The 27,906-nt window shown below is 40.6% G+C and overlaps 1 protein-coding gene across 2 annotated transcripts in view; it reads right to left on the bottom strand.

The window, feature by feature from the left end:
* LOC134348089 (glutamate receptor ionotropic, kainate 1-like) overlaps positions 1-27,906 on the bottom strand; it is a 370,881-nt gene that overhangs the window by 41,194 nt on the left and 301,781 nt on the right. For both annotated transcript variants that reach the window (XM_063050936.1, XM_063050933.1), the window contains 2 exons: positions 18,983-19,101; positions 13,580-13,797 (listed from right to left, as the gene is read on the bottom strand). In XM_063050936.1, coding sequence (XP_062907006.1) covers positions 13,580-13,797; positions 18,983-19,101 — 337 coding nt within the window. The remainder of the gene's footprint in view (positions 1-13,579; positions 13,798-18,982; positions 19,102-27,906) is intronic.

Raw genomic sequence — 27,906 nt, 5'->3', positions numbered from 1 at the left:
AATGATTGTATTAAAGGCAGAGCTGTAGTCAATTAAAAGGATCCTTACGTATGCGTCTTTATTCTCCAGGTGTTCTAAGGAGGAATGTAGGGCCAGAGAGATGGCATCTGCCATTGACCTGTTGCTCCGGTAGGCAAATTGCAAAGCATCGAGGTTGACCAATAGCATGTGGTTGATGTGTGCCATAACCAATCTCTCGAAGCACTTCATAGCAATTGATGTCAGAGCCACAGGTCGATAGTCATTCAGGCATGCCACCTTGCTCTTCTTCAGCACCAGGATTATCGTTGTCTTCTTAAAACATGAGGGGATCTTAGACTGAAGCAAGGAGCAGTTGAAGATGTCAGCAAACACTCCAGCTAGCTCGCTTGCACAGGCCCGGAGAACCCGTCCTGTGACACCATCTGGGCCCGTCGCCTTCCTTGGATTTATCTTCAGGAAGGCCCTTCTAATGTCCTCCTCGGTGACAATGAATCTCAATGCCACCAGGTCCGGTTCATCTGGAGGGAGCATGACGCTCCTCTTCTGTTCAAATCTTGCGTAGAATACTTTAAGTTTGTCCGGAAGAGAAGCGCCACAGTTATTGTTATTCCCAGCCTTTTCTTTGTGCCCAGTGATTTCATTTAGACCCTGCCATAGTCTACTGGCATCCCTTTGGTTAGCCTGGGCTTCCAACTTGGCTCGATATTGCCTCTTGGAGCCCTTAATGGCTTTCCGGAGTTCACGCCTGGATTCCGTGTAGCGACTGGTATCCCTGGACCTAAAAAACGGCTAAATAGTTCAATTTTGGTTCTATCAGACCGGCTGGCTTCAGAGTCTCACACATACCTTCCAGCAAACTCCAGCCAAGATTTCATGTGAGCTTTTTTCCCCCCCCCCCAACAGTGGCTTTCTCTTTGCTACTCTCCCATAAAGCTGCGACTGGTGAAGCACCTGGGAAACAGTTGTATGCTTAGTCTTTCCCATCTCAGTCACTAAAGCTTGTAACTCCTGCAGAATTCCTTCTTGCATGGTCACTCAAATTTTGAGGACAGCCTGCTCTGTGCCATATTTTTTCCCCATTTCCTGATGATCAACTTAAATGTACTCCAAGTGATATTCAGTGACTTTGTAATTTTTTTGGATCCATCTCCTGACTTGTTGTGGTAACCCATATATGTTGTAACTGGGTTACCTGTCTGGACACGCCCCTCTGCCGACTGAGCTCTGAATAAAGGCGATTGCGCCACTGCTCCTCCCTTAGTCCAGGGCAGATACTCAGCATGGTCGAGGTCACATTTTGCTGCTAATAAAAGCCTTTCAGTATTTACTCTACTTCCAGTCTTTTGGAGTAATTGATAGTGCATCACTTGTGCTTTTCAATAACCTTTTTGCACTGTTCTTTTGTCTTCATGGTGTAGTTTTCACCCTATGATACTGACACACCAGCTGTTGGACCTTCCAGATACAACTTCACTACAATCAATTGAAACACCTTGACTGTACACAGGTCTCCAAAAACAGATCTCCATTTAACTAATTATGTGACTTCTAAAATTTATTAGCTACACCAGTGATGTCATATTAAAGTGGGGGGGAGTGAATAATTATGGAATCAATTACTTTGTGATTCAATGTTGTAAAACATGAAAACTTCCAGGGAGTGGTGTGAAAACTTTTCATAGGCACTGTAGATCCATACATTACAGGGTTGGCTGAGATTAGAATAACTTGCACCCTGAGAGAGAACCCCTGACTCCTGTAAAATCTCAGCTCAATATTCTTACCTATGGCTGTTGAGTTTTGGGTTGAAAATAGAAAGCATGAATAGATAGTTTCTACAATAGTAGAGATTAGTCAAGTTCTACAGAGCACAGCTATTTGAGTAAAATACTAAATTTTGAGTTTTGTTAACTTTCCATCAATTTCACCTAACCTGTTATTCTCCAGTCAACTGGTACAATAAATGTCATTACAGCCCCAAATTCCTTTAAAATACCATCTTACCTTCTGGTAATACCCTTCAATCAATTTGGGAGTACCTTCATCACAAACACTGTGGTGCTTCTGAAAGGTGGCTCTCTCATTCAAGGGCATGCGAGTCATGCAATAAATGCTGGTCTTCTCAACAACACAAGGTGATAGAAATTTTTCCCCCCTCTTTTACCAGAAAGGAATAAGTTGCCTTCAAAGGTTCACTCTGCACAACTCTATTACAGTTCAGATGAAACGGTTCTGTTTGATTTTCTTTTTGTCTCAAATTTTTGAATTTTGCCTCCATCTTCCCATCTCTTGCAAAGGGCTGGGGAAAACTTGTCCACAACCAATAACTTCAAACTCCTTGGTGTCCACATTTCCGAGGATCTCACCTGGTCCTTGAACTCCTCCACCCTGATCAAAAAGGTGCAATAGCGCCTTTATTTCCTGTGGAGCATCAAGGAAGCTCACCTCTGTCCCAGGATACTGACGGACTTTTACCGCTGTACCAGTGAGAGCATACTCACCAACTGCATCTCAGTGTGGTATCGCAATTGTCCCGTATCAGACCACAAAGCACTCCAGCATGTGGTGAAAACTGCCCAGCAGATTATCGGCACCCAATTGCCCACCATTGAGAACATCTACCATAAACGCTGCCTAGGCAGGGCAAAAAGCATTATCAAGGATGCATCTCACTTTTTACTCTCCCCCCATCCGGTAGGCACTACAGGAGCCTCCGCTCCCGCACCAGCAGGCACAGGAAGAGCTTCTTCCCTGAAGCTGTGACCCTGCTGAATCTCACATCACAGCGCTAAGAAGTATTGCACCCATATTGTACTGTCTCAGTACTTTTATATTTGTGTGCTGTAGCACTTACTTCTTATCTGCAGTTATTTTGTAAATAACACTATTCTTTGCCTTTCTGGTTAGATGCTAACTGCATTTTATTGACTTTGTATCTGTACTCGGCGCAATGACAATAAAGTTGAATCTAATCTAATCCAATCTAGCCTCATCATTAATATGAATTCTGTTTAGATTACTTAAGACTTAATGGGAGAACATTGATATCTTCCTTTATCTAAATTTCTTCAGACTATAGAAGACATTGCTTTAAATTTTTGATCCTAGAAACATAGAAAACCTACAGCACAATACAAGCCCTTCAGCGCACAAAGCTGTGCCGAATATTTCCTTACCTGAGAAATTACCTAGGGTTACCCATAGCCCTCCATTTTTCTGAGCTCTATGTACCTGTCCAGGAGTTTCTTAAAAGACCCTATCATATGTGGTTAAGAAGGCATACAGTGCATTGGCCTTCATCAATCATGGGCTTGAGTTTAAGAGCCGAGAGGTAATGTTGCAGCTATATAGAACCCTGGTCAGACCCCACTTGAAGTACTGTGCTCAATTCTGGTCGCCTCACTACAGGAAGGACATGGAAACCATAGAAAAGGTGCAGAGGAGATTTACAAGGATGTTGCCTGGATTGGGGGGCATGCCTTATGAGAATAGGTTGAGTGAACTTGGCCTTTTCTCCTTGGAGCAATGGAGAATGAGAGGTGTACAAGATAATGAGAGGCATCGATTGTGTGGATAGTCAGAGGCTTTTCCCCAGGGCTGAAATGGCTAGCATGAGAGGGCATAGTTTTAAGGTGCTTGGAAGTAGGTACAGAGGAGGTGTCAGGGGTAAGTTTTTTTTTATATACACAGAGTGGTGAGTGTGTGGAATGGGCTACCAGCAACAGTGGTGGAGGCGGAAATAATAGGGTCTTTTAAGAGACTCCCAGATGGCTACATGAGCTTAGAAAAATATTGGACTATGGGTAAAGCCTAGGTAGTTCTAAGGTAGGGACATGTTTGGCATGGCTTTTTGGGCCGAAGGGCCTGTACTGTGCTGTAGGTTTTCTATGTTTCTATGTTTCTGCCTCCACCATTGTCACTGGCAGCCCATTCCACACACTCACCACTCTGTGTAAAAAAAACTTACCCCTGATATCTCTTCTGTACCTAAATCCTGATATGCGATTTTTAAATACTGTCTTCCTTTGACTGACCAGAGCTATATTAGTCCTAACTATATGTAGTAAAGGAACATTCTCATTTATATTCCATCCCTCTGTTAATGCAGTCTGATACATTATGTTTCTTTGAAACCATATCATTTCCCAGATCAGCCTGTCGCAGCCTAGTTCCACTGACCTTTTATGAGTTTCTACATTCAATTACATCCATCACCTATCTGGGAATTGCAGAGGGCAGAATATCAGATCTTGGTTCTTCAAAGAAATTGATTGCCTTTTGCTGCAGAGTCTGATGGGATATGTACGAGATTAGTCCAGGTGTTCAATGTTTGTTGCCTACAAGCTTAGAACTAATAGAATGAAGATCCAACTGAAATTCAAATATATTTTAATGCAGATGATTGGTCAGTAACATGTTACAAAAATAACCCTTAAGTACAGAAAATAATATCAAGGTAGGGATACATGGGTAAGAAAAGGAGAGAAAACAAATTAAAAATGGTAGAGTTTTAAGGAGCTTGGAAGTAGGTACGGAGGAGATGTCAGGAGTATGTTTTTTTATGCAGAGAGTGGTGAGTGCATGGAATGGGCTGCCAGTGACGGTGATGGAAGCGGATACAATAGGGTCTTTTATGAGTCTCTTGGATAGATACACGGAGCTTAGAAAAACAGAGGGCTATGGGTAACCCTAGGTAATTTCTAAAGTAAGTATGTGTTTGGCACAGATTGTGGGCTGAAGAGCCTGTATTGTGCTGTAGGTTTTCTATGTTTCTATGAAATGGACAAGTAGACAGAGCAACAAAAACAAAAGAACATCCAATTCAGTACAAATAATATTCTTTATAATTAATTACTTATTGAACAGGTGTTTATGGACATCTTCAGCCTCTCATTTCAACAGTGCCCAAGAAGAATGTGACAATTTGCTTCAATGACTATAGTCCAGCAGCACTTATATTCACTGTAATGAAGTGCTTCGAGAGATTGATCATGAAGCCTACCAACTATTTCCTGAGTGACCCCGATGGCAGTAATGAGAAGTAGGCATGTCCTAGATGGTGAGGGTCCTTTGTGATGGGTGCTTCCTTTTTGAGGAACTGCCCCTTGAGGATGTTCTCAATGGAGGGGTGGCTGAGACTACAGCCTGGTGGTGCTGGGTGAGTCTGCAACCCTCAGCAGCCTCTTGCAATCCTGTGCCTATGATACAACCAGGCCATGCTCTCCTTTCACCACTACCATGAGGCATCTCCATCGAAATTTGCAAGATTGCTTGGCGACATACCAAATCTTCTCAAGCTCCTAACAAAACAGAGCCACTGGTGTGCCTTTTTTTGTGATTGCATCAATGTATTTGCCCAGGGTAGATTGTTGATGCAGTGGACCTTAAAGCTGCTCACTCTTTAAACCACTGACCCGTCAATGAGGGCCAGAGTGTGTTTCACTTGACTTGGATTGGGAAAATCAGGTTGATGCTGGATCCCAAAAGAGAGAATTTGTAGAATGCATATGAGATGACTTTCTGGAGCAGTTCGTGATTCAGCCCACCAGGGGAAAGGCTATTCTGGATTGGGAGTTGTGCAAAGTACCAGATTTGACTTGGGAGCTTAAGGTAAAGGAACCCATAGGAGACAGTGAACATAAAATGATAGAATTCACCCTGCAATTGGAGATGGAGAAGCTAAAGTCAGATGTATTAGTATTACAGTGGAGTAAAAAAAATATATAGGTATGAGTGAGGAGCTGGCCAAAGTTAATTGGAAGGGAACATTAGCAGGGTTGATGGCAGAACAACAAACACTGGGGTTTCTGGGAACATCCAGGACTACACAGGATAGATATACATATCCCTAAGAAAAGTATTCTACAGGCAGGGTGACACAAGCAACAGAAAAGCAAAAGACAGAGCATGATTATCACTATTATGAGCAAAAAATTAGTAGGATTTTGTTGCTGGGGAGATCGTTGCTTTGCTGCTGTGTATGAATAGGAGGGGGAGCTAATGGGGGGGCTTTGGGGTTCTACCATTTAACTGTCATTCATTCTTTGGGGCACCTCTCTTCTTGTGGATGTTTGCGAAGAAGAATAATTTCAGGATATATATTGTATACTTCTCTCTGATATTAAACGTACCTGTTGAAACCTATTGAGTTAGCCTGACATTAGTGTTGAAGTTGATTGTTAAGGATGAGGTCTTGCCTGACAATCTCTGTTGGAATTCTTTGATGAATTAATAAGCAGGATATACAAGGGAGATTCAGTGGATATTGCGTATTTGTATGTTCAGAAGGCCTTTGATAAGCTGCTGCACATGAAACTGCTTAACAAGGCAAGAGCCCATGGTATTACAGGAGAGATACTAGTATGCATAAAGGATTGGCTGAATAATGGGAGACAAAGACTAAGAATAAAGAGAGCCTTTTCTAGATGACTATCTGTGAATAGTGGAGTTCTGCAGGGATTGGTGTTGGGATTGCAACTTTGCATCAATAATTTGGATGCCAGAATTGATGGCTTTGTGCCCAAGTTTGGTAGAGGGGCAGCTGGTGTTGTGGAAGCAGGAAGACTGTAGAAGGACTTAGGCAGATGAGGAAAATGGGCAAAGAAGTGGCAGTGTCAGGAAGTGTAGGGTCATGCACTTAGGCAGAAGGAATAAAAGTGTAGCCTATTTCCTAAGTGGGGAGAAAATTTAAAAATCTGAGGTACAAAGGGACTTTGGAGTCCTCATGCAGGTTTCCTGGAGATTAACTTGTCGGATGAGTTGGTGATGAAGAAGGCAAATGTAATGTTAGCGTTCATTTTGAGAGGACTGGAATAAGCAAACATGTAATGCTGAGGCTTTATAATGCACTGGTGAGGCCTCACTTTAATTTACTCTAATTTGCTCACTTATTGTGAGCAGTTTTGGGCATCTTACCCTAAGATGGAATGGGCTGATATTGGAAAGAGTTCAGAGGAGGTTCACAAGGATGATTCCAGGAATGAAAAGATTATTGTATGAAGAGGCTTTTATGGCTCTGGGTCAATACTTGCTGGAATTTGAAAGAATGAAGGGGGATCTCTTTGAAACCTATCGAATGTTGAAATGCCTAGATCGAGTGGAAGTGAAGAGGATGCTTCCTATAATGGGGGAGTCTAGGACCAGAGGGCACAGCCTCAGGATAGAGTGATGTCCATTTAGAATGAAAGTGAGGAGGAATTCCTTTAGCCAGAGGGTGCTTAATGAATTCATTGCAACGGGTGGCTGTGGTGGCCAGGTGTACTTAAAGTGGAGGTTGATAGATCCTTGATTAGTCAGGGTGTGATAGGTTACTGAGAGAAGACAGGAGAATGGGATTGAGAGGGAAATGGATCAGCCATGACGAAATGGTGGGGGGAGACGCGAAAGGCTAAGTGGACTAATTCTGCTCTTGTGACTTATGGACATCTGGTCTTATGATCTCCCCTCCTTGAGTTCCACAATGACCAAAGTGAAGATGAAGAAGTTGTTTTAGAGGGAGCAGCCATGTGTATAATGAGGTTAAAGAAAGATTTTAAGTTGATGGTGTTGAAGGACTGGACACTGCTGCAGCTCAGTGCGGATTGGCGTGAAAAATGATTGGGAAGTGGGACAGGTGGCTAAGCCTTGAAGTTGTTTCAATACAGAGAATGCAAATGGAGAGGGGGATTGCAATTTGGTGCATCGAGCATCGTGAACCAGATGTAAAGGATTATAACAGGAGTTTTGAAACAGATGGACACTGGAACTGGAAGTATATAATGCGTGAGGATGCTGGAGAAGAAAAGGGGATAGAATTAGGTTATAAAATGGAAAATACCTATAAAACCAAACAATACTGTCACAATTTAAGACCTAAAGTCACATAAGAATCTGTAACTAAAAGCAGAAAGATGAATTCTCCAAAGCTGTTTGCCTATGTCTTTGAACATAACCATTACAGATGAGATTTTCTGTCCTCTGTTCCAATTTACAGTAATAAATCAAAGTCTCAAGAGAGGGCAATGCATTTGATGCATCATCTTTCTCTAGGTTTCTCTCAGAGCACAGAACATTTAAAGGGCAGATATCTGTGTATGCTGCTTTCCGAAATCATGGCTGTCCCTGTTATTTAGGATCCAGCACTGCAGCCTGATGGCTTTACACTTCACCATTCTCTGCAAAGACTGGACAACTCGGTCTTTTAAAGGCAGAGGAAGGGAAGTATGCTTTATGATTAATTCATCATGGTGCTCAAACCTGACAGTTCTGCTTACCTGATGTGGAACATCTAGCGGTCAAATGTCATCCATTTCATCTGCCGTGGGAGTTTTCCACCGTCAAACCAGTAGCAGTGTACATTCCACTTCAGGCCAACATAATCAGTAGGCATGAAACTGTGCACACTGATGCCTTCCCTATCATTGCAGGATATTTCAAGCAGGCCAGCTTGAACAAGTCTCTGAATAACTACCACCAACACATCACCAGTGCAACCAAAGAAGTCTACGCGCTTGACCACTGTTATATCACCACCAAGAATGCTCACTGTGCCATTCCACATCAGGCTTTGGGAAGTCTGATCAGCTGGCTGTACTTCTACTCCCAGTATACAGACCGAGACTAAGGACAGCAGCACTAGTGGTGAGGATCAAGGGAGGCAGAGGAGTGCTTACAGGAGTGTGATGAGTCAGTGGACCGGACAATATTCAGGGATTCATCTTTGAGTCTGAAGGAATATGCCACGGTTGTCTCTGGTCTCATCAAGACCTGTGTGGACGAGTGTGTACCTTCAAGAACATACTTGACATACCCAAACAAAAAGCGGTTGAGGAACCAGATTTATAGTCTGCTGAGGTCTAGATCTGTGGCATTCAAGACCAGTGATCCTGAACCATACACGAAGGCCAGGTACAACCTACAGAGGGCTATTTCAATTGTAATTGAAGTTAGAGACAGAATCAGATGGGTGTCATCTCTGGCAGGGTTTGCAGGCCATCACTTCCTACATAGTGAAGCCTAACATCATGAATGGCTGTAATGTTTCAATCCCAGAAGAGCCCAACACCTCTTATGCATTCTTTGAAAGAGAGAATAAAACTATTCCTGTGTGAATCCCCACAGCATCCAGTGACCCTGCGATTGCTGTCTCAGAAGCCAATGTCAGAACATCCTTCAAGAGGATGAATGAACCCTTGTAAGGAGTCAGGCTCTGATGGTGTACTTGGTAGGTCTCTGAAAATCTGTTTCAACCAACTGGAGAAAGTCTTCAATCTCTCACTGCTGCAGTCAGAGGTTCCCACCTGCTTCAGAAAGGTCATCATCATACCAGTTCCCAAGAAAATCAGGGTGAGCTGCCTCAATGACTATTGTCCAGTGGCACTCACATCTACTGTGAAAAAGTGCCATCACAGGTCGATCATGGCGAGAATCAATTTCTGCTTAAGCAAGAACCTGGACCCTGCAATTTGCCTATCGCCACAATTGGTCTACAGCAGATGTAAACTCACTGGCTCACCAGTCGGCCTTTGATCACCTGGACAATAGTAATATCTATGCCAGGCTGCTGTTAATTGACTATAGCTCAGCATTCAACATGATCATACCCGCATTTCTAATCAACAGCTCCAAAATAAGGGCCTCTTTAATTTCCCCTGCAACTGGATTCTTGATTTCCTCACTGGGAGCCCCATAGTCTGTGCAGATCGGAAATAACATCTCCTCTTCACTGAAAATCAACACCGGTGCTCTTCAAAAGTAAGTGCATAAGCTGCAGCTCTACTCTCTCTACACTCACAATTTTGTGGCTAGGCACAGCTCAAATGACATCTATTAATTTGCCGACAACACAGCTACTGTTGGCACTATTTCAGATGATGAGGTGGCTCACAGGAGCAAGACAGATCAGCTGGTTGAGTGGTATTGCAGCAATAATCTTCCACTCAAACCAAGTAAGACCAAGGGATTGATTGTGGACTTCAGGAAGGGGATGCCGAGGGAACACACTCCTGTCCTCATCGAGGGATCAGCAGTTTCAAGTCCCAGGATCTCAATTTCTCTGAAGATCTATCCTGTGCCCAACATATTGATGAAATTACAAAAGAGGGCACGACAGCAACTGTATTTCATTAGGAGCCCAAGGAAAATTGGTACTTCACCAAAGACACTCACAATTTTCACAGAGGTACCATGGAGAGCATTCTAAATGGTTGCAACACTGTCCGGTATGGAGGGGCTACTACACAGGATTGGAAAAAGCTGCAGAGGATTGTCAACTCAGCCATCTTCACCATGGACACTAGCTTCTCCAGTATCCAGGAAACCTTCAAAAGATGCTGCTTCAAAAAGGCGGCATTCATCATTAAGGACCCTATCACCCAGGGCATGCCCCATTGCCACTGCTACCATCAAGGAGGAGGTAGAGGAGCATAAAAACACATGCTCAAAGTTTTAAGAGCAGCTTCTTCCCCTCTGCCATCAGATTTCTGAATGGACAATGAACTCATAAAAACTATCTCTTTTCACACTATTTATTTAATTTGTTCTGCTGAAGGGTCTCGGCCTGAAATATTGACTGTACTCTTTTCCATAGATACCGCCTGGCCTGCTAAGTTCCTCCAGCATTTTGTGTGTGTTCTTTGGATTTCTAGCATCTGCAGATTTTCTCTTGTTTGTTACTTAATTTAATTTTCTTTTTTTTTTAAATGAAGAATACTTCTTGTAATTTATAGATTTTATTATTATGTATTGTAATGTACTGGGGCCACAAAACAACAAATTTCACGACATATGCCAGTGATATCAAACCAGATTCTGATTTTGATTCTCAATTTAGGAAGAACATGACTATGATTTTAAAATGCACTGGCATGTTTTGTTAATTAATTATGATCTAAATGAATATTACCAATTGGGACATAATTGCATGCAATATTCAGCTTTGTTAATGTGTGATATCTTTGTTAACCTGTGGTATCTTTATGATTCGAAGGAAACTGTGCTTGTGTAACATCACCCCTACAGCTTTCACAAAATGTGCTCTGAAAGCGTAGGAGAGTTTACACTGGTAATCATTTCCTAACAACAGGTGCAGTGGAAGTCTTAAATTTAGTTACTCTGCAGGGACTGACATTTTCCTGGATATAAACAATGCATTAATCTTTAACAATGGATTAACTAGGTCTATGCAACGTGTACTCACACACAGTGCAACAGAACTTGATTACTGTCGCTTGTATGGGACAGGTTTATATTATATTATGGTACTCCTAATAAATTGATGTATTCATGTACTATTGTTCATTTAAGAATTACTGCCTTCAGTAAAGAATTCTATTTCACTATATACTTCAGTTTAGTTGTTCATACAAATCAGTTAGCCTGGGTGAATACCTGCAGTGTCGTTTAAAAATTTCCTCCACATGCAAACACCAAACTAATGTGCCTTGATACTGATCAGCCAATATCTGAATATTGTCTAGGTCTTGCTGCCTGAAGGCATGGGCTGCTTCTTTTTGCTAAGGAGTTTTAAATAGAATTGTACAATCATTTTGTGAGTATTCCCACTTCTGACCTCATGATTGAAGCAGTTGAAGATAGTGAGATGAAGGACAGTGGCCTGAGGACCTTCAGCAGTGAAGTATTGGGGATACACTTTGACAAATGCACCTTAATGCCACACTCACTCAAATATTGCCTTGATATCAAAGCCAGTCACTCCCATCTCATCACAAATACAGGAATGTTCTTCTCATAGACAATAATGTCACTGAAGACATTAGGGCACTGATTAATGTTCTAGGTGCTACTAACACTGAGGGAGTCACTATATCAGCACAATGAATACAGCCTCAGAGTGCCAACCAAAAACACAACAATCACTTCATCTTTGTCTGCTCAAGTGAATAAGAATAGCCATAAATATTGCAAAATGGCAAGTTTGATATCCACATTTAGTAACACACTTGAGTGAAGGGAGTGATAGCTGGTCATGTGGTACATACAAATGTTATACAAGGATCCCAGTAGAACTCAGAGTGTTTTCTTCCTTTGTTTTATATCAAATAAAATATGAAGATCAGCGCCTGATATTTTAAGCAATTATTTTATATGGCTTTCAAGTGATTCCACATAGGCCTTCTAAATATACTTACAGTACATCATAAGCATGAAAGTCACCAGGCATCACAGGATTTTCTACAAAATGGACAGGAAATCTTGGTAGGATGTAAGGGTAAGATGAGGGAACACACACCAGTCCTCATAGAAGATTCAGGTGGAAAGAGTGAACAATCTCAAGTTCCTGGGTGTCAATATTGTTGAGGATCTAACCTGGACCCAACATATCGATGCAGCTACCAAGAAGGCATGCCAGTGGCTATATTTCATTAGGAGTTTGAGAAGATCTGGTATACAGTATCACTAAAAGTACTCGAAAATTTCTAAAGATGTACCATGGAGGGCATTCTATTTAGCTGCATCACCGTCTGGTATGGGCCGCGGGGGATGGTGGGAGGCAGCTACTGCACAAGATCGAAGTAAGCTGCAGAGAGTTGTAAACTTAGTCAGCTCCATCATGAGCACTAGCCTCTGTAGCATCCGGGACATCTTCACGGAGCGATACCTCAGAAAGGTGGCGACAGTCATTAAGGACCTCTATCATCTATATCATGCCTTGTTCTCATTGCTGCCTTCAGGGAGGAGGTACAGAAGCCTGAAGACACACACTTAATGATTTTGGAACAGCTTCTCCTCCTTTGCCATCCAATTTCTGAATGGACATTGAACCTATGAACACTGTTATATTTCTATTTTTACACTAGTTATTTAATTTAATTATTTTGCGCACGTACACACACATATCTATTTTAAAAAACTGCATACTGTAATTCACAGGGTTTTTTACTCTCTTTTTTTTTGCATTGAACTGCTGTCACCAAGTTAACAAATTTCACAACATATTCCTGATTTTGATTCTGATTCTGAAAAGCCCTAGATTTTCTACTACATGAATTCTGTACATGATGCTCTGTTCCTGGAATAAGAGTTCTCTTACTATAATAAAAGAAACTAGTGATGTATCTTTACAGCCCAGATATTATCAATGGACTAAAAATATTCTTTTTTAAAAACACTGTTAGTGGGTTATTTTACAGACTAAATAACCAATTCATAAGACATATAACTCTCCATGTTTTAACTGCAGATGATTATCATACAAATATTCCAAAATTTTGTATGCTCCTATCTTGAGCAGTAATTTCTATTCTGAGATCTGTAACATGTTCTGGTTACCTCAGTCGAGCTATGATCACCAAGAGCCACCAAGTTATCAATCAAGGCAGCAATTAAACTAAACAGCAAAGCATGGAACTTACTACAGGAATAATTAAGTTCAATTTCTTTATAGCTCTTTTACTCAGTGATTTAAAAAAATAATCAGACAAATTCCTGAAGGCATGAGTCCCAGATAACATCAGAATCCCTGTTTGCAAATTATGAACACTCAGTTGAAAAAAAAAGTATTTAAATATTTATGATGTACATTTGGATCTGTACAGTATCATTCTGATGACCACAGAGGCGGCCTGTGGTAAGGCTGTAGAGAGAAGAAAAATCCTACCTTAAAGAAAGTCATTGTGGATCCATCCCTGACGGCACCATATTCTATTTTGGTTTGCTTTGCCAAGTCATCAGCAGAGTCTATGGGAGAATCCATTCTTTCCACAGTTAGAAAGGCAGCCAAGTTGGCAGTGTATGAAGAGATTATAATTAATGTAAAAAACCACCAGATTCCACCCACTATTCTAGTGGAGAGAGCTTTGGGCATCAGTTCTGATCCTGTTACAACAGTAGCAATAGGGAAATATTATTAAGTCAGAGATTGAAGGTTATGAGACAAACAAACATTGAACCTTCCACAAACAAAGAAACAGAATCCACAGCTTGTGTAAAACATGATGGGCCAGGCAGCACAGGACAAAATCTGCTTAATTACTCAAAATACTGAAGTGATCAATATTATCACCAAAGACAATTCGGCACTAGTTTAAAATGACCTTACATCGCACTATACTGCTGTGTGGCATCGAAAGATATGTGATTCCACGGGATGATGCCAGGATTGTTGAACTGAAGTTATGAAATGCTTAGAATACTGGGCACTACTTGGACAACTGCAGAGGTGATTATTTTGAAAATTAAGAGAGAATTCAGGGAGCTAACAATAGCCCATTAACTCAAAGTGAAGAGGGACAATACAAAAATGTATTCATAGAGAGGCCTGAATGCTTGTTATACAACAAAACCATTGAAGCAAGTAAAATTTAGAAGAGTAGGTCAAGCAGAGTGAGTGACAGGGCAATGAGAATTGGGGAACAGAGCTTAACTCTTGAAAAGAGTTGATACAGATATGATGTTTAAAAGGTTTCTTATGTTATAAATTACAATAGTTACAAGGCAAAATTTTACATGGGAAATGGAAGTAAAAGAATTCATTATAAAAATGGGTGATCAATTTTATACATTTGGGAAAAGCATCAAATTAAGTCCTGGTTGGGCAGCTTTATTTCAGACAACTGAACTTATAGTTTCCTTACTCCAGCTTCATCATAAGTTTTACAATATAACATAAATAAGAAAGCACAAGACTGGATGAATTTTAGCAGCTTCATCTGCACAAATAATAAACACACAAAGGTCAAAAACCACAGAGATATTTGGAATGGAAAGAAAGGAAATGGACACTTCATTCACTGAATCAAACAAAGTAGGAATATTATTGCATCTTCAAAACAATGGGCTGAGGGTTAATTTCTATTTTAAAACAAAAAAATACATTAAGTACCTTCTCAGAAAGGCCAATTCAGTCCTAAGCAATTCTAAGGCATACAGATAAGGGAATATTCTGGCCAGTCATTATCTATACTCAATAGCTGTGCATGTACTTACCCCATGAAACAGACAATTCACCCTTTCTCATTGCCTCCCCTCCAAATTTTATTTTGCTCTCCTGTAGGTGGTGACTCTTGCTGAGATTTAGATCACAGGCTGCTGAGATTCCCTGTACTTTTCCCAAGTGTCAATCCTCATGTGCAGATATAGTCAGTAGACAATTGGAACACCATTAGAACTCAGAAGTTTTGAAGCCAAATTCAATGCCAATATAAAGATTTGCATATTTCCCCAGCTGGAGGCAATGGCTAGTGATCACTGTGGGAACTCTCACCAATTATTCAATCCTCTTGCCCAGAAATACCAGGACCAAATAGTGCACTCCGGATAATGGCACTAATGAGATCAGCTAGTTCCAAACAGATCAAAGCTTCCTGTTCTGTGGGGTGCAGTAATGCCTGAGGACATTATGTTGAAAACTAATTATAATCAGTGCTTTGTCGAGCACCTCTGCTCCATCTGCCAAAAGCAAAACTTCCCAGAGGCCAAACATTTTAATTCCCCTTCCTGTTCCGATATGTCAGTCCTTGGTCTCTTGTACCAAAATGAGGCCAACCTGAGGTGGAGAAGCAACATCTTATATTCCATCTTATACTCCAGCCTCCATCCTGATGGCCTGAATATTGATTTCTCCTTCTGGCTAAAAAAATTTCCCTCCCCCTCCCCTATTCTTCTATTCCCCACTCTGGTCTCTTACCTCTTCTCACCTGCCTATCACTGCCTCCTGATGCCCTTTCTCCTATGGTCCACTCTCTTCTCCTATCAGATTCCTTCCTCTCCAGCTCTTTATCTTTCCTACCCACCAGGTTTCACCTATCACCTTCCATCTATCTTCCTTCCCCTCCCCCCACATTTTTATTCTGGCATTTTCCCCCTTCCCTTCCAGTCCTGAAGAAGGGTCTCAGCCCAAAACATTGACTGTTAATTCACTTCCATAGATGCTGAGTTCCTCCAGCATTTTACGTGTGTTGCTTTGGATTCCCAGCATCTAGAGTTTCTCGTGTTTATAATCAGTGATTGTCCAGAAGCCTCATGTTTGCACTAACAAAACAAGCAATAGCACCTTTCTTGGCCCTAATTATATAATTCCATAAACATACATACCAGATTCTCCCATTTAAACAGAAATGCCCACTACAGTTAAAATTAACAGGACATGTCAGTGAACCAGACAGCCCAAACAACAGGGAGCTGAAATAATGGCTTCAGACTACAACAATCTGCTTCAGTGGACTACAGTAAAACAGTAGTAAACAGAGGATTCATAATTGAGTCCAATTTGCACATGACTCAACACAGCAGAAGGTGGTCTGGGACAAAGCTTTTTACTTCCATTTATGCTTAATAGCTTAAATTTTGATTGGATAAATTTACAGATTGGATAAATTTATAGGCTATATATAAAAGGCTATTGTAATCCTGAATCTGGATAGATTAATAAAAAATAGGACATGTAAAATGAAAGCGTAATGCATCACTGGAGGATTTATTACCATGATATTTGATTCAGTGTTAAAGAGTCAGACAGCACTCATATTTGGTAATCCACAATAGTCAAAGAAAGCATTATATGATAATACCTACTCCGAAACATACTTCCAAATTTTGATGGTTGCCATTTTGTTTAAGATTATAAACTGAATGATTAAAAACTTTCTCCTCTCACCTTACGAAGATTTTGAAGGTATAACATCATCATGGACTTTTACATGGTTATCTGATACACTTAGTACTGAGATTGTTTCCTTTTATTCTCACCAAATACATTTGATTTAAGATGATTAATGCAAAAATTCATCCCATTTGACAGTTTATTGGCATGCCTGAATTCTAGTTGAGTCAGCAAATTAAAATTTAATTAGGGTAAAATCTGCTTAGAGACAATACTTGCTGAAGTCTCTTTAGTGCCTTAGGGCAGACATGACAGCCAATCCTGATCCAGACTTTGCACATGGGCTGTAGGAAAGAGAAACTCTGATCATCACATTAAAAAAAATCAAACAGATGGCTCTCGCGCAAATATCACAGATTTTCCACACAGATGTTGGCATTCGACGAGTTTTTTGTAGCTCTTAGTAGAAACTAAGCTTTTGTCTGCAAGTACCACAAGTTTGTATGTGCAAACATTTGCTTCAGGTTCTCTTTAAAAAATAGAGCAGAGCCTGATTGGGGCTGACTGTCATGTATCCAAGGTAATGGCAACTATCAGACACGACATCCCACAGTTTGTTGTGGGTGATGGTAAACTCCAGCATGCTTGACATGAGTGCCTGGTATACATGCAGTTTACCAACCACCATTGTGAATGGAGAATAAAACTAACTTTCATCAGCACTCATACACATCCAACCATCACAAACACACAAATGCTATACTGTAAAACCCGAGGATAGTATTTGCTGAATTCAGCTTTGACAGGTAGGAGTGTCTGAAAACATAGCCTGCTCCCTATCCCAGTAAGGATTATTATCTTGTGGCTGTTGAAGTATCATTAAGTGAGTAGTAATTTGTAGGTAGTTAAGTTATTTCTCAGTTGTTATTGGAAATTTATTCAGAAACCAAGAAAACAATTTTGTCAGTGAAATATAACGTAGTTAAGTTTACAGAAACAAGAGATTCTGTACATGCTGGGAATCTTGAGCATCACACACAAGGTGTTGGAGGAACTCACCAAGTCAGGCAACGTCTATAGACAGAACTAAACAGTTGATGTTTTGGGTCAAAAAGTAAGCTGTTTATTTCTCCCCATAGATGCTGCCTGACCTGCTGAGTTCCTCCACCACTTTGTGTGTATTGCTCACAGTTATGTTCAGTACTTTTTGTTGAATTTCATCATGGAGTATCAAAATAATATTCCTATTTAATGCATCAGCCTAATTTATTTAAATCTAATGCATCTATTTTCACTTGTAAAATTAGATTTTTTAATTCAGGAATTCTGAGGAAGAGTCAACTCTGAAAATCTTAAAACATCTTTTTCTCTTCAAGTGTTGCAATGTTGTTGTATATGTTTCTTTCTTAAATATTAGATATTGGGGATTAAATATGATTTATTTTATTTACTGACACACCCAGGTTTATTTTCTTGGCTGCACATCCTAATTAAGATAGATTATCATTGATTTGTGTCACCTGGCTTGAGCTAATTATCCCCAAGGTTTCTGTTGATCACTTATCTTAACTAGACAAAGCTGCAATCCCTCCCCACCACCCACAGGAAAGAAGTGTTAATGTGATTTCAACAGGAGATCCCAGCCATGATGCTTTTTATAACAAAATTTCATATCTTGTAAAACTGAGGGGACCAAACCTATAAAATAACCTCACAATAGTGGTTGCACATCCCTGTAATTTTAGAGCAGTTGCTTATTGCATATGTTTAGCACATAGTGTAATCATACAATATTTATAGAAGTTTTTAGGCATACGTCGTTATTTAAAATAGCACATTTTGGGAGAAGCAGAGCAGAACTTCCTCAGAGAAAGATACATATGTATGCAAATATCTAAATTTTCTATATCTCTTATCATTTCACCCATCATGTTTGGTCAATATTCATCCAAATTCAGTTCTAAAAATAGCATGTTTCACGTACATTAAAACTTAAGTCCTATCCATGTAAAATTATGGCCCTGTTTAAAACTTGACCTGTTGAAGCTCTATTGTAGAAAATGAGGCTCAGATATGGAGAAACCTTGGCAGGGAGTTAAAATATGGAACTTAAACATCAGGTGGTAGAGTTCATTCAGATTACTACACCAAATGATCACATTATGTTTTCTAAGTATTTAGGTCCACTAACCTCTGGTAAGACAGTTGTACCTCTTCTGTTTATTGCATTTTCAGCTTTCTGTCTTAATCATCCCAAGACACAAATCCTTTGTTATCTTTGTAGCTTCTTATATCTTTGTGCCATCAAGTGAATACTTTCTGTACTGTTTAGAATTATTCTTTTTAATCCCTGCTAGGTTTTACAGTATGGAGCATAATTGCAGAGGGTGGAGCTCACCAGGCACAAAGGCCCCCAGCACACTGTGGGATGTGTGTAGGAATGACGTGTGACCTATGTACCTTGCTGCATGAGAGCTCCAACTCCAAACCAGAAACTATTTAGTAAAGTAAAATTGTTTTCCACTACATCCGAGTCAGGATTGCAAGGATGCGGATTGTACCATTCGTATGGTGTAAACCTGTGGTAATTAACAGAAATAGTCTTCAAATTTTGCATGAATGCACAGTGCACCAGCAAACCTGTCAAGCATCCAACTGTGCTGCAAAAAAATCAACAAATGGGTTAGTAGCCATTGAAATACTCAAAAGTGACATTTTTCATTAATATATCCGAATAGATTTATGGCTGTATTTAATTTGCAACTGTAGTGCAGTGTTTAACACTGAGAATAGAGGTCAGCAAGTATTCCCTGTAGCTTTTGTCCCCAGGTATTCTGTAATAGTTGTTCAAGGCTCCAGTAGAACTATTAAGGGAAAGGTCATTTGGAGCATTGCTTTCAGATTCAAAGTACGAGGGGTGATTGATAAGTTCGTGGCCTAGGTAGGAGTCAATTTTATAAAACCTAGCACACTTATTTTTCAATATAGTCCCCTCCTACATGTACACACTTAGTCCAGCAGTCATGGAGCATACGGATCCCTTCTTTGTAGAAGTGGTCCACAGCACGGGTGATTGATAAGTTTGTGGCCTAAGATAGAAGGAGATGAGTTATTAACTTCAAACTTTCTGCATAACCACTCAAAGAGTTGAACTGCATGTGCACATAACGAGAGCGTCTTGGACTTCCAGGTGGTCCATAGCAGGGGCGATTGATAAGTTCATGGCATAAGGTAGACGGAGATGAGTTATACTGCTCTTGTTACATGCATGTGCAGTTCAGCTCTGAGTGAAAATGCAGAAAGTTTGAAGTTATTAACTCATCTCCTTCTACCTTAGGCCACAAACTTATCAATCACCCCGGCTGTGAACCACTTCTGGAGGTCCAAGACGCCGACTTCTACAAAGAAGGGATCTGTATGCTCCACGACCGCTGGACTAAGTGTGTAAATGTAGGAAAAATAAATGTGCTGGGTTTTCTAAAATTGACTCCTTCTATCTTAGGCCACGAACTTATCAATCACCCCCCGTACTTCTGTGAATGACATTCACAGTGTAGAATGCAGTGAGGTAGAATCGTTGAAGTTTCGAGCAGGAGTAGACCATTCTACCCTTTCAGGCTGTTCTACCACCCAATATCATCACAGTACAGATTTCAGTCTATATTCACAATGCAACAGCACATTAAATACCCCGTTAAATCTCCATTGAATTAACAAACATATTTGGGTTGTGTTATCCAGGTTTCAGTGAACTTGCTGCAAAAGTATGCTCTGTTCTGAAACAGACTTCCGCAAAATTGCTATCTTCATGATCTAAAGGTATGTAAATTTTAGTTTATTGTCACTAAATTTTCCAAAAATTCAAAGCACCGAAAATGCTTAGAAATTGAAACACAGGCTTTAGTTTGTAAAATACAGTATACAGAACTACTTTGCTTACATATCAGTACAATTCAGTTTATTTCTGGTGCAAAATGCACCCTTTGGGAAATAAGAATTGGCACAATTCACCCAGTGAAAATATCGTTGCCATACATCATACTAATTTATCCAATAATGATCGAAATTGGTGCATGATTCACTCACTGATGCTTTATTCCCTCATGTGCCTACCCTATTATAGAACAGATAAGTACTGTAGATCTGACAGACTGCAGGGACTTCTCACTGCAGAGATCATTGATCTGCATTAAGACTCTGCCCCTCACAGTGATTGACAAGAGATGCAGGAAGGCAGCTAAACCTACGGTGCAGGACACAGGTAACTGGGTGACCGTCAGGAGACAGCCAGCCATGCAGGGTACCCTGTGCCCATTCCCCTCAGTAATAAGTATATTGTTTTGGATACTGCTGCGAGGATGATTTAGCAGAGGACAGTGTGGCCTCTGGCACTGAGTCTTGCTCTGAGGCTCAGAAGGAAGGTTGGGGTGGTGGGGGGAGAGATTAGCTGTAATTATAGAGGATTCATTGCTTTGGGAAACTAGTCTGGAGGTTCTGTGGACAAGACGAAATTCCCAATTGGTACATTGCCTCCCAGGTGCCAAGGTTAGGGATGTTTTGGATTGAATCCATAGTATTCTCAAGGGGAGGGTGGCTTGTGGTCCTGGTTGGTGCCAATGACATAGGCAGGAAAGGTGATGAGCCCTGGCAAATTGAGTTCAGGGAGTTGGGTGTTAAGTTAAAGGAAAGGGTCTCCAGGGAGGTAACCACACAATTGCTACCCACACCACGGGCCAGTGAAGCTAGAAATTATACAGGTTAACATGTGGCTCAGGAAATGGTGCAGGGTGAAAGGCTTCAGACTTTTGGATCACTGGGTCCTCTTCTAGGTAAGATGGCACCTGTGCAAACACCTACACCAGAACCAAAGGGAGATTAATATCCTTGTGGGCCAGCTCAGAGGCGACGCAATTGGCAATCGCCTCTGATCTGGGCTGACATTTACATGCCGGGCGGCACCTAATTAATTAGCTTGGTTATTTCGGCTGTTTTCTTAAAGATGTGTTGGGTGCGTTCTGGCTACCGCTGCATTCTCCGGGGCAATGTATCGGTCTGCGGCCCGGGGGTTGGGGTGGTGGGACACTGGGGTGTCATCTCATCGTCGTCTGTTTCCATCAGGGCAGGCAGGTCATCTTCTTCTATGTCTGCCTGCCTCGATGTCGAATGTCGAGGTTTGTCGTCTGCTGTGGCTGATGTGGAAGGCTTGAAAAATGACAGTATGTTTGACAGCTTAGCCTCGTGCATTTTTCTATCATACAGTTCTTTGTAAGCACTCAAACCATCTTGCAAATATGCCCTAAACCGATGTACCCTTTCAAAATTAAAGTCGTACTTTTCTGCAATCATTGCAGTGAAAATCTCATGCAGTTGCTTCACGTTCAGTTCCTGGACGACTTCACATTCTGCAATCATTGCTACTGCATTCGGTTTCGATTATCTATTCCCCTTCCAATTGCACCAGCTCTTCATCTATCAGTTCTTGGTCATGGGACGCCAAAACCTCTTCAACATCATCTTCGTCAGTTTCCACAAGCCAAACTCACTTTGTCCTTACCTCATTCACCACAATCGAAACGCTTAATTATGTCTAGTTTTACGCTAAGTATAACTCCCTTACAAGCTCTTTTAGGCTTTTCCGATACCTTAGAACTCATCTTGCTAACGGCTGCTCACAGGCACATGTTTAAGCAATGCCGGCCAGAATGCAGTTCCGGGGGAGGAGCTTGGCTGCTCAGGGCGCACGCTGCCTTTTTTCGTAACAGTGAAAACACCTTCTGTTAGTGAAAACAGGTAACTAATATAGGTCTTTCGTAAAAGCGAGGTTTCGTGAAGCGAACGTTCGAAAAGCGAGGGGCACCTGTACAGAGTAGTGGGATTTAACAGAGCAAATTTATAGAGGTACCAGGCAGTTGCAAGAAAAATTAGGCTGTGATAGTAAGTGATCTTAACTTTCCACATATTGACGCACTCCCATTCTGTAAAAGGGCTGGATGGGACAGATTTTATCAAGGGGGTTCAGGACAGTTTCCTTAAGTCAATATATAGAGGTCTGAGCAGATAAAGGGTGGTATTGAATCTTCTGTGAGGGAGTGAGATAGGGCAGGTGACAGAAATGTGTGTCAGAGAACATGTTGATTTCAGTGATCATAATGCCATTAGTTTCAAGATAATTATGGAGGAAACTAGGATTGGTCCTCACGTTGAGATTCTAAGTTGGAGAAAGGCCAAGTTTGATGGCATCAGAAAGGATCTGGCAGGTGTAGACTGGGATAGTTTGTTTTCTGGCAAAGGGATACTTCGTAAGTGGGAGGCCTTCAGAAGTGAAATATTGAGAGTTCAGAATTTATACGTTCCTGTTAGAATAAAAGGCGAGGTTAACCAGTTTTCAAGGGACATTGAGACCCTGGTTAAGAAGAAGGGATAGGCAGCAAGAAGCAAATGAGCCATTTGACAGATATGTGAAATGCAAGAGAACACTTAAGAGGGAAGCAACACACATCAAAGTTGCTGGTGAACGCAGCAGGCCAAGCAGCATCTGTAGGAAGAGGTGCAGTCGACGTTTCAGGCCGAGACCCTTCGTCAGGACCCTTCGTTAAGAGGAAAGTCAGGAGTGCTAAAAGAAGGTATGAAGTTGCTCTGCCAGACAAGGCAAAGAGAGAATCCCAGGGACTGCTACAGATATATTAAGAGCAAAAGAATAGCAAGGGACAAAACTAGTCCACTTGAAGATCAACGTACATCAGGTACACGGATGGGAAGTGTACAGAGGGCTATGGTCCAGGTGTGGCTCAATAAGACTAGTCAGAATAACAGTTTGCACCTACTAAATGGGCTGAAGGTTCTGTTTCTCTGCTGTAATGCTCTATGACTACATGACTGTAAAGAATAGAGGCCACTAGGGGCACTCAAATGATTGAGTGATCATGTAGATGATGGCTGGAGGGAAAATACATGTCCACTCACTTCTGCATTTTCCATTATCCACAATGTGCAAAAATCAGCCAAGGGAAAGTATTTCTATGATCCTAAATGTTACAAATAGCAGCACTGGTGTGCTCCATAGGCACATGCTGTTAGAAATCTCAAAGGACAAGCATTAAAATGGGGAAAAAGAATCTCCTAACAATTTTTGAAGTAGTAAAATATCAAGATTTTACTATTCTTCTGAAATTCACTAGATTGAACAGTAGAGTAAATTCCTCGTCTATTTAGTACACTATTTGAGTGAATTTTATTTCCCAAACAAAACCACCCCAATTAGGTATAAAACGGTCAGAAAACTGCTAAATATGGGTTTCAAGAACTAGAATATCAAAACCATGCTTTTTCTTGTTTCACCCGATGTCCTCGAGTCCAAAGGGGCTCGAGGACTGATCTATCCTGGAGTTGGAGGACTGTCTGTGTATAAGAATGGGTCAGTGGGTGGATAATAATAATTAGAATGATAATCATAACTTATTTATAGAGACTGTTTCATACAAACAATGTAGTTCAAATGGGATAAAGTGAAGCAGGAAAATAAAAGACAAAATTATGTTAGTTAAAAGGAAGGTTACTGTAAGTAAATAGGCTTTCAGCCTGTGTTTAAAAGTATCAACAGAGTCTGCAGCCCTTATCGTTTTAGGTATTGAGTTCCATTGGTTAGGAGCATAGCTCAAAAAAGCTGACCTGCTAATTATCTTTTGAGGGAGACTGTTTAAATTTAAGAAACTGGCGGAAGAAGACCTGGGAGCTCGAGCAGGATTACAATATGATATACTCTGGTCCCAGACCATGGAGAGCTTTAAAAACTAATAATTGGAACTTTAAAATCAATTCTAAAAGATACAGGAAGACAATGTAGAGTAGTTAGGATGGGAGTGATATGCTCCCTCATTCTGGTTTTAACTAAAAGTCTAGCAGTGGTGTTCTGAATGAGTTCAAGTTTGTCAATAAATTGTTTTGGAAGACCAGCAAAAAATGCATTGCACTAATCTAGCCCCTATGATATATAGGCAGGGATTAGTTTTTCAGCATCATTACATGATAGAAACAGATATACTGTACCTTTGCAACAGTTCTTAAGCGTAGAAATGTTGTTCTGGTCACTTTCTTTATGTGGGGTTTAAAATTCAACTCTGAAACAAGGATAACTACTGGTGTTACAAGGGGGGCTAAGTTCCCAAGTTTATCTCTTTTGGCTTTGGGACCAACTAAAAGTAATTCAGTTTTATCTTCATTTAGTTTTAGGAAATTATTACTCATAAATTTGTTTATTGCAACCAACCAATTAAGGGCACCACCAGAGAGGGCAACCCAGTTCTCAAGGCAATTTAGGAGAATGTTGTGGTCAATTCAAAGTTCAAAGTTAAAGTAAATTTATTATCACTATACAACTCAGATTTATTCAATAACTCCATAATAGATTAATAATAGATTAATAATCATAATAGAATCAATGAAGGACTGCACCAGCTTGGGTGTTCAACCAATGTGCAAAAGACAACAAACTATGCACACACAAAGGGAAAGAAATAATAATAAATAAATCAAATCAAATCAAATTCAAGTTTAATTATCATTCAACCATACATGAATACAGCTGAATGAAACAGCTTTCCTCTGGGACCAAGGTGTAAAACATACACAGCACATTCAAAATAACAAGCTAAAAAACATAGTCATGCAGAAAAAAAGCACACACTCCATTTTGTCCAATCAATGAGCAGCTCACTGATGGGACAGACGTACAGTACCTAAAGTTCTTGAAGTCCAGCATTGTCTTGTGATCGTTAAGAAGACATTTAACAAAGAAAAAAAACTCCTTTGGTTGGCCCATGAGAGGCTGCTGCAGCTGAATGCACTGCCATCTTACCAGAAGTATAAAAAAACAATAAATATAGAAAACTTAAGATGAAGAGTCCTTGAAAGTGTGTCCTTAGGTTGTGGGAACATTTCAATGACAAGATAAGTAAAGTTGAATGAAGTTATCCCCTTTGGTTCAAGAACCTGATAGTTGAGGGGTAGTAACTGTTCCTGAACCTGGTGGTGTGAGTCCTGAGGCTCCTGCGCCTTTTTCCTGCCGTCAGCAGTGAGAAGAGAGCATGTTCTAGGTGGCCGGGGAACTTGATGATGGGTGCTGCTTTCCCATGACAATATTTTGTGTAGATGTGCTCAATGGTGAGAAGGGCTTTATCTGTGATGGACTGGGCTGTATCCTCTACTTTTTGTAGAATTTCCTGTTCAAGGGCATTGGTGTTTCTGTACCGGGTTGTGTAGCAGCCTGTAAATATACTCACCATTACACATCTATAGAAGTTTGTCAAAGTTTTAGATGTCATGTAGGATCTTTGCAAACTCCTAAGCATCACTGCTGAGCCTAAGGTTGCTGACAATGTTGGTAAGGGTATCTCTGTGCTGTGGTTTCCTCTAAAACCTGACGGAAACTTTTCTAGAATATTGTTCTGATCCAGAAAGTTGTTGAGCTGGTTGAAAATGACTTTCTCAAGAATTTTGCCCAGAAAGGAAAGACTTAATATAGGCCTTATAGACTGGATATATTTAATAGTTAGCGAGTACCTCACTATTAAGGTTTGGGTTTTTAAATAGGGGTTTGACAGCTGCAATTCTGAAGATAGCGGGAAAAACTCCAGTTTCAAGGGATGTGCTTCTAACAAAATTGAAAACACTATCAAAGGAGTCCTTAATAGATGTGGTAGGGACAGGGTCGAGATAGCAAGTAGGTGATTTACTCTTTGCTACAATCTTCTAGAGTTCTAAATTTGGAAATACTTGTATATTTTGATATGGTTGCCATCTTTTTATGAGGCTGGCTATAACAGTTATCAGTAGCTGTAGCTATGCTCTTCCTAATGGAAGTAAATTTTGTTGTTAAAAAATACTGCAAATTCCTCACATTTTGTTGCAGATGCTTGACTAAGATCATTACACATTGGAGAAAGGTTCAATAGTCATTTTATAGTGGAGAACAATATTCTTTATCTGCCTCTATTGTCCATAATAATCTTGGAAAAATGTGCTTTTCTTGCAGAGCATAGGGCAGCATTAAAGCAGGCGAGTTTTTCCTTGATGGGATGCAGGAAAGGGGCTTGCTTCGTTGCTGCTGTTTTGCTGAATGTTGCAGGCATGCTACTTTGGCGTCGGAATGTGCGGCGAAACTTGCACACTCAGCACATCCTTAGGTTATGTTAATTGTTAATGCAAATGACACATGTACATGAGATAAGTAAATGAATCTGAATCTATATACATTCTGGAGAAGCAGATTGTCCCAGGACTACAAGGGGAAATTCTGCAAATTGGGTTATCTGTCAAACTCACTTTCAAAACATTGATCCTTGGATCAATACTAACCTGTCACAGTTCTCAGCTCTCGATTTCCCAACCACGATTAATTATATACATCTTTAAAGCTCCTCAAGTAATGAATTGTTAACTGATGTCAGTGATTACTGGTGAAGAGTGAATTGTAAATTTGTAAATCACTTGTGACATGGCCAGCGAGTCACAGAGAGTGATCCCGAACAGTAAATCACAGAACCTCATCCTTTCCTCTGGCATCTACAAACTGATGCTTATCTTTAGATTCCTGAGGGAATATTTTGTAGATCTGAGTTAACATTTGAAACACATTCTAAACGTATCAAAAAGACTGTAATGAAAATCCCGACTGAACATCCAGCAATAACATTTTGACGAAAAAGCTGAAATATATTTTAATCTCTATCCTTTCCAACTGCTGCTGTTCCACTAAACATGCCATTACTAACAAGTTTGGAGACCTCTTTGGAAATGTAATGGCAATTTTATAAAGAGTAAAAAAGTGGTGAGAGCTGATATTGGACTACTGGAAAATGATGCCAGTGAGGTAGTATTGGGGGACAAAGAAATGGCAGATGAACTTAATAAGTACTTTGCTTCAGTCTTTACTGTGGAAGACACTAGCTGTATATCAGAGGTCCGTGAGGGTCAGGGAGCAGGAGTGAGTGCCATTGCTATTACAGAGGAAAGAGTGTTAGGCAAACTAAAAGGTCTTAAGGTGGATAAGTCACCTGGACCAGATGGACTACATCCCAGAGTTCTGAGAGAGGTTGCTGAAGAGGTAACGGATGCATTGGTCATGATCTTCCAAGAATCACTTGACTCTGGCATGGTCCCAGAGCATTGAAAAATTGCAAATGTCACTCCACTCTTTAAGAAGGGAGGAAGGCAAAAGAGAGTAAATTATAGGCCAATACAAGGAATTCTACAGATGCTGGAAATTCAAGCAACACACATCAAAGTTGCTGGTGAACGCAGCAGGCCAGGCAGCATCTCTAGGAAGAGGTACAGTCGACGTTTCGGGCTGAGACCCTTTGTCAGGACTAACTGAAGGAAGAGCTAGT

Source organism: Mobula hypostoma, chromosome 6, assembly GCF_963921235.1.
Source record: "Mobula hypostoma chromosome 6, sMobHyp1.1, whole genome shotgun sequence".
In the NCBI taxonomy this organism is placed as follows: Eukaryota; Metazoa; Chordata; class Chondrichthyes; order Myliobatiformes; family Myliobatidae; genus Mobula; species Mobula hypostoma.
This window is presented reverse-complemented; position numbering and strand designations above follow the sequence as displayed.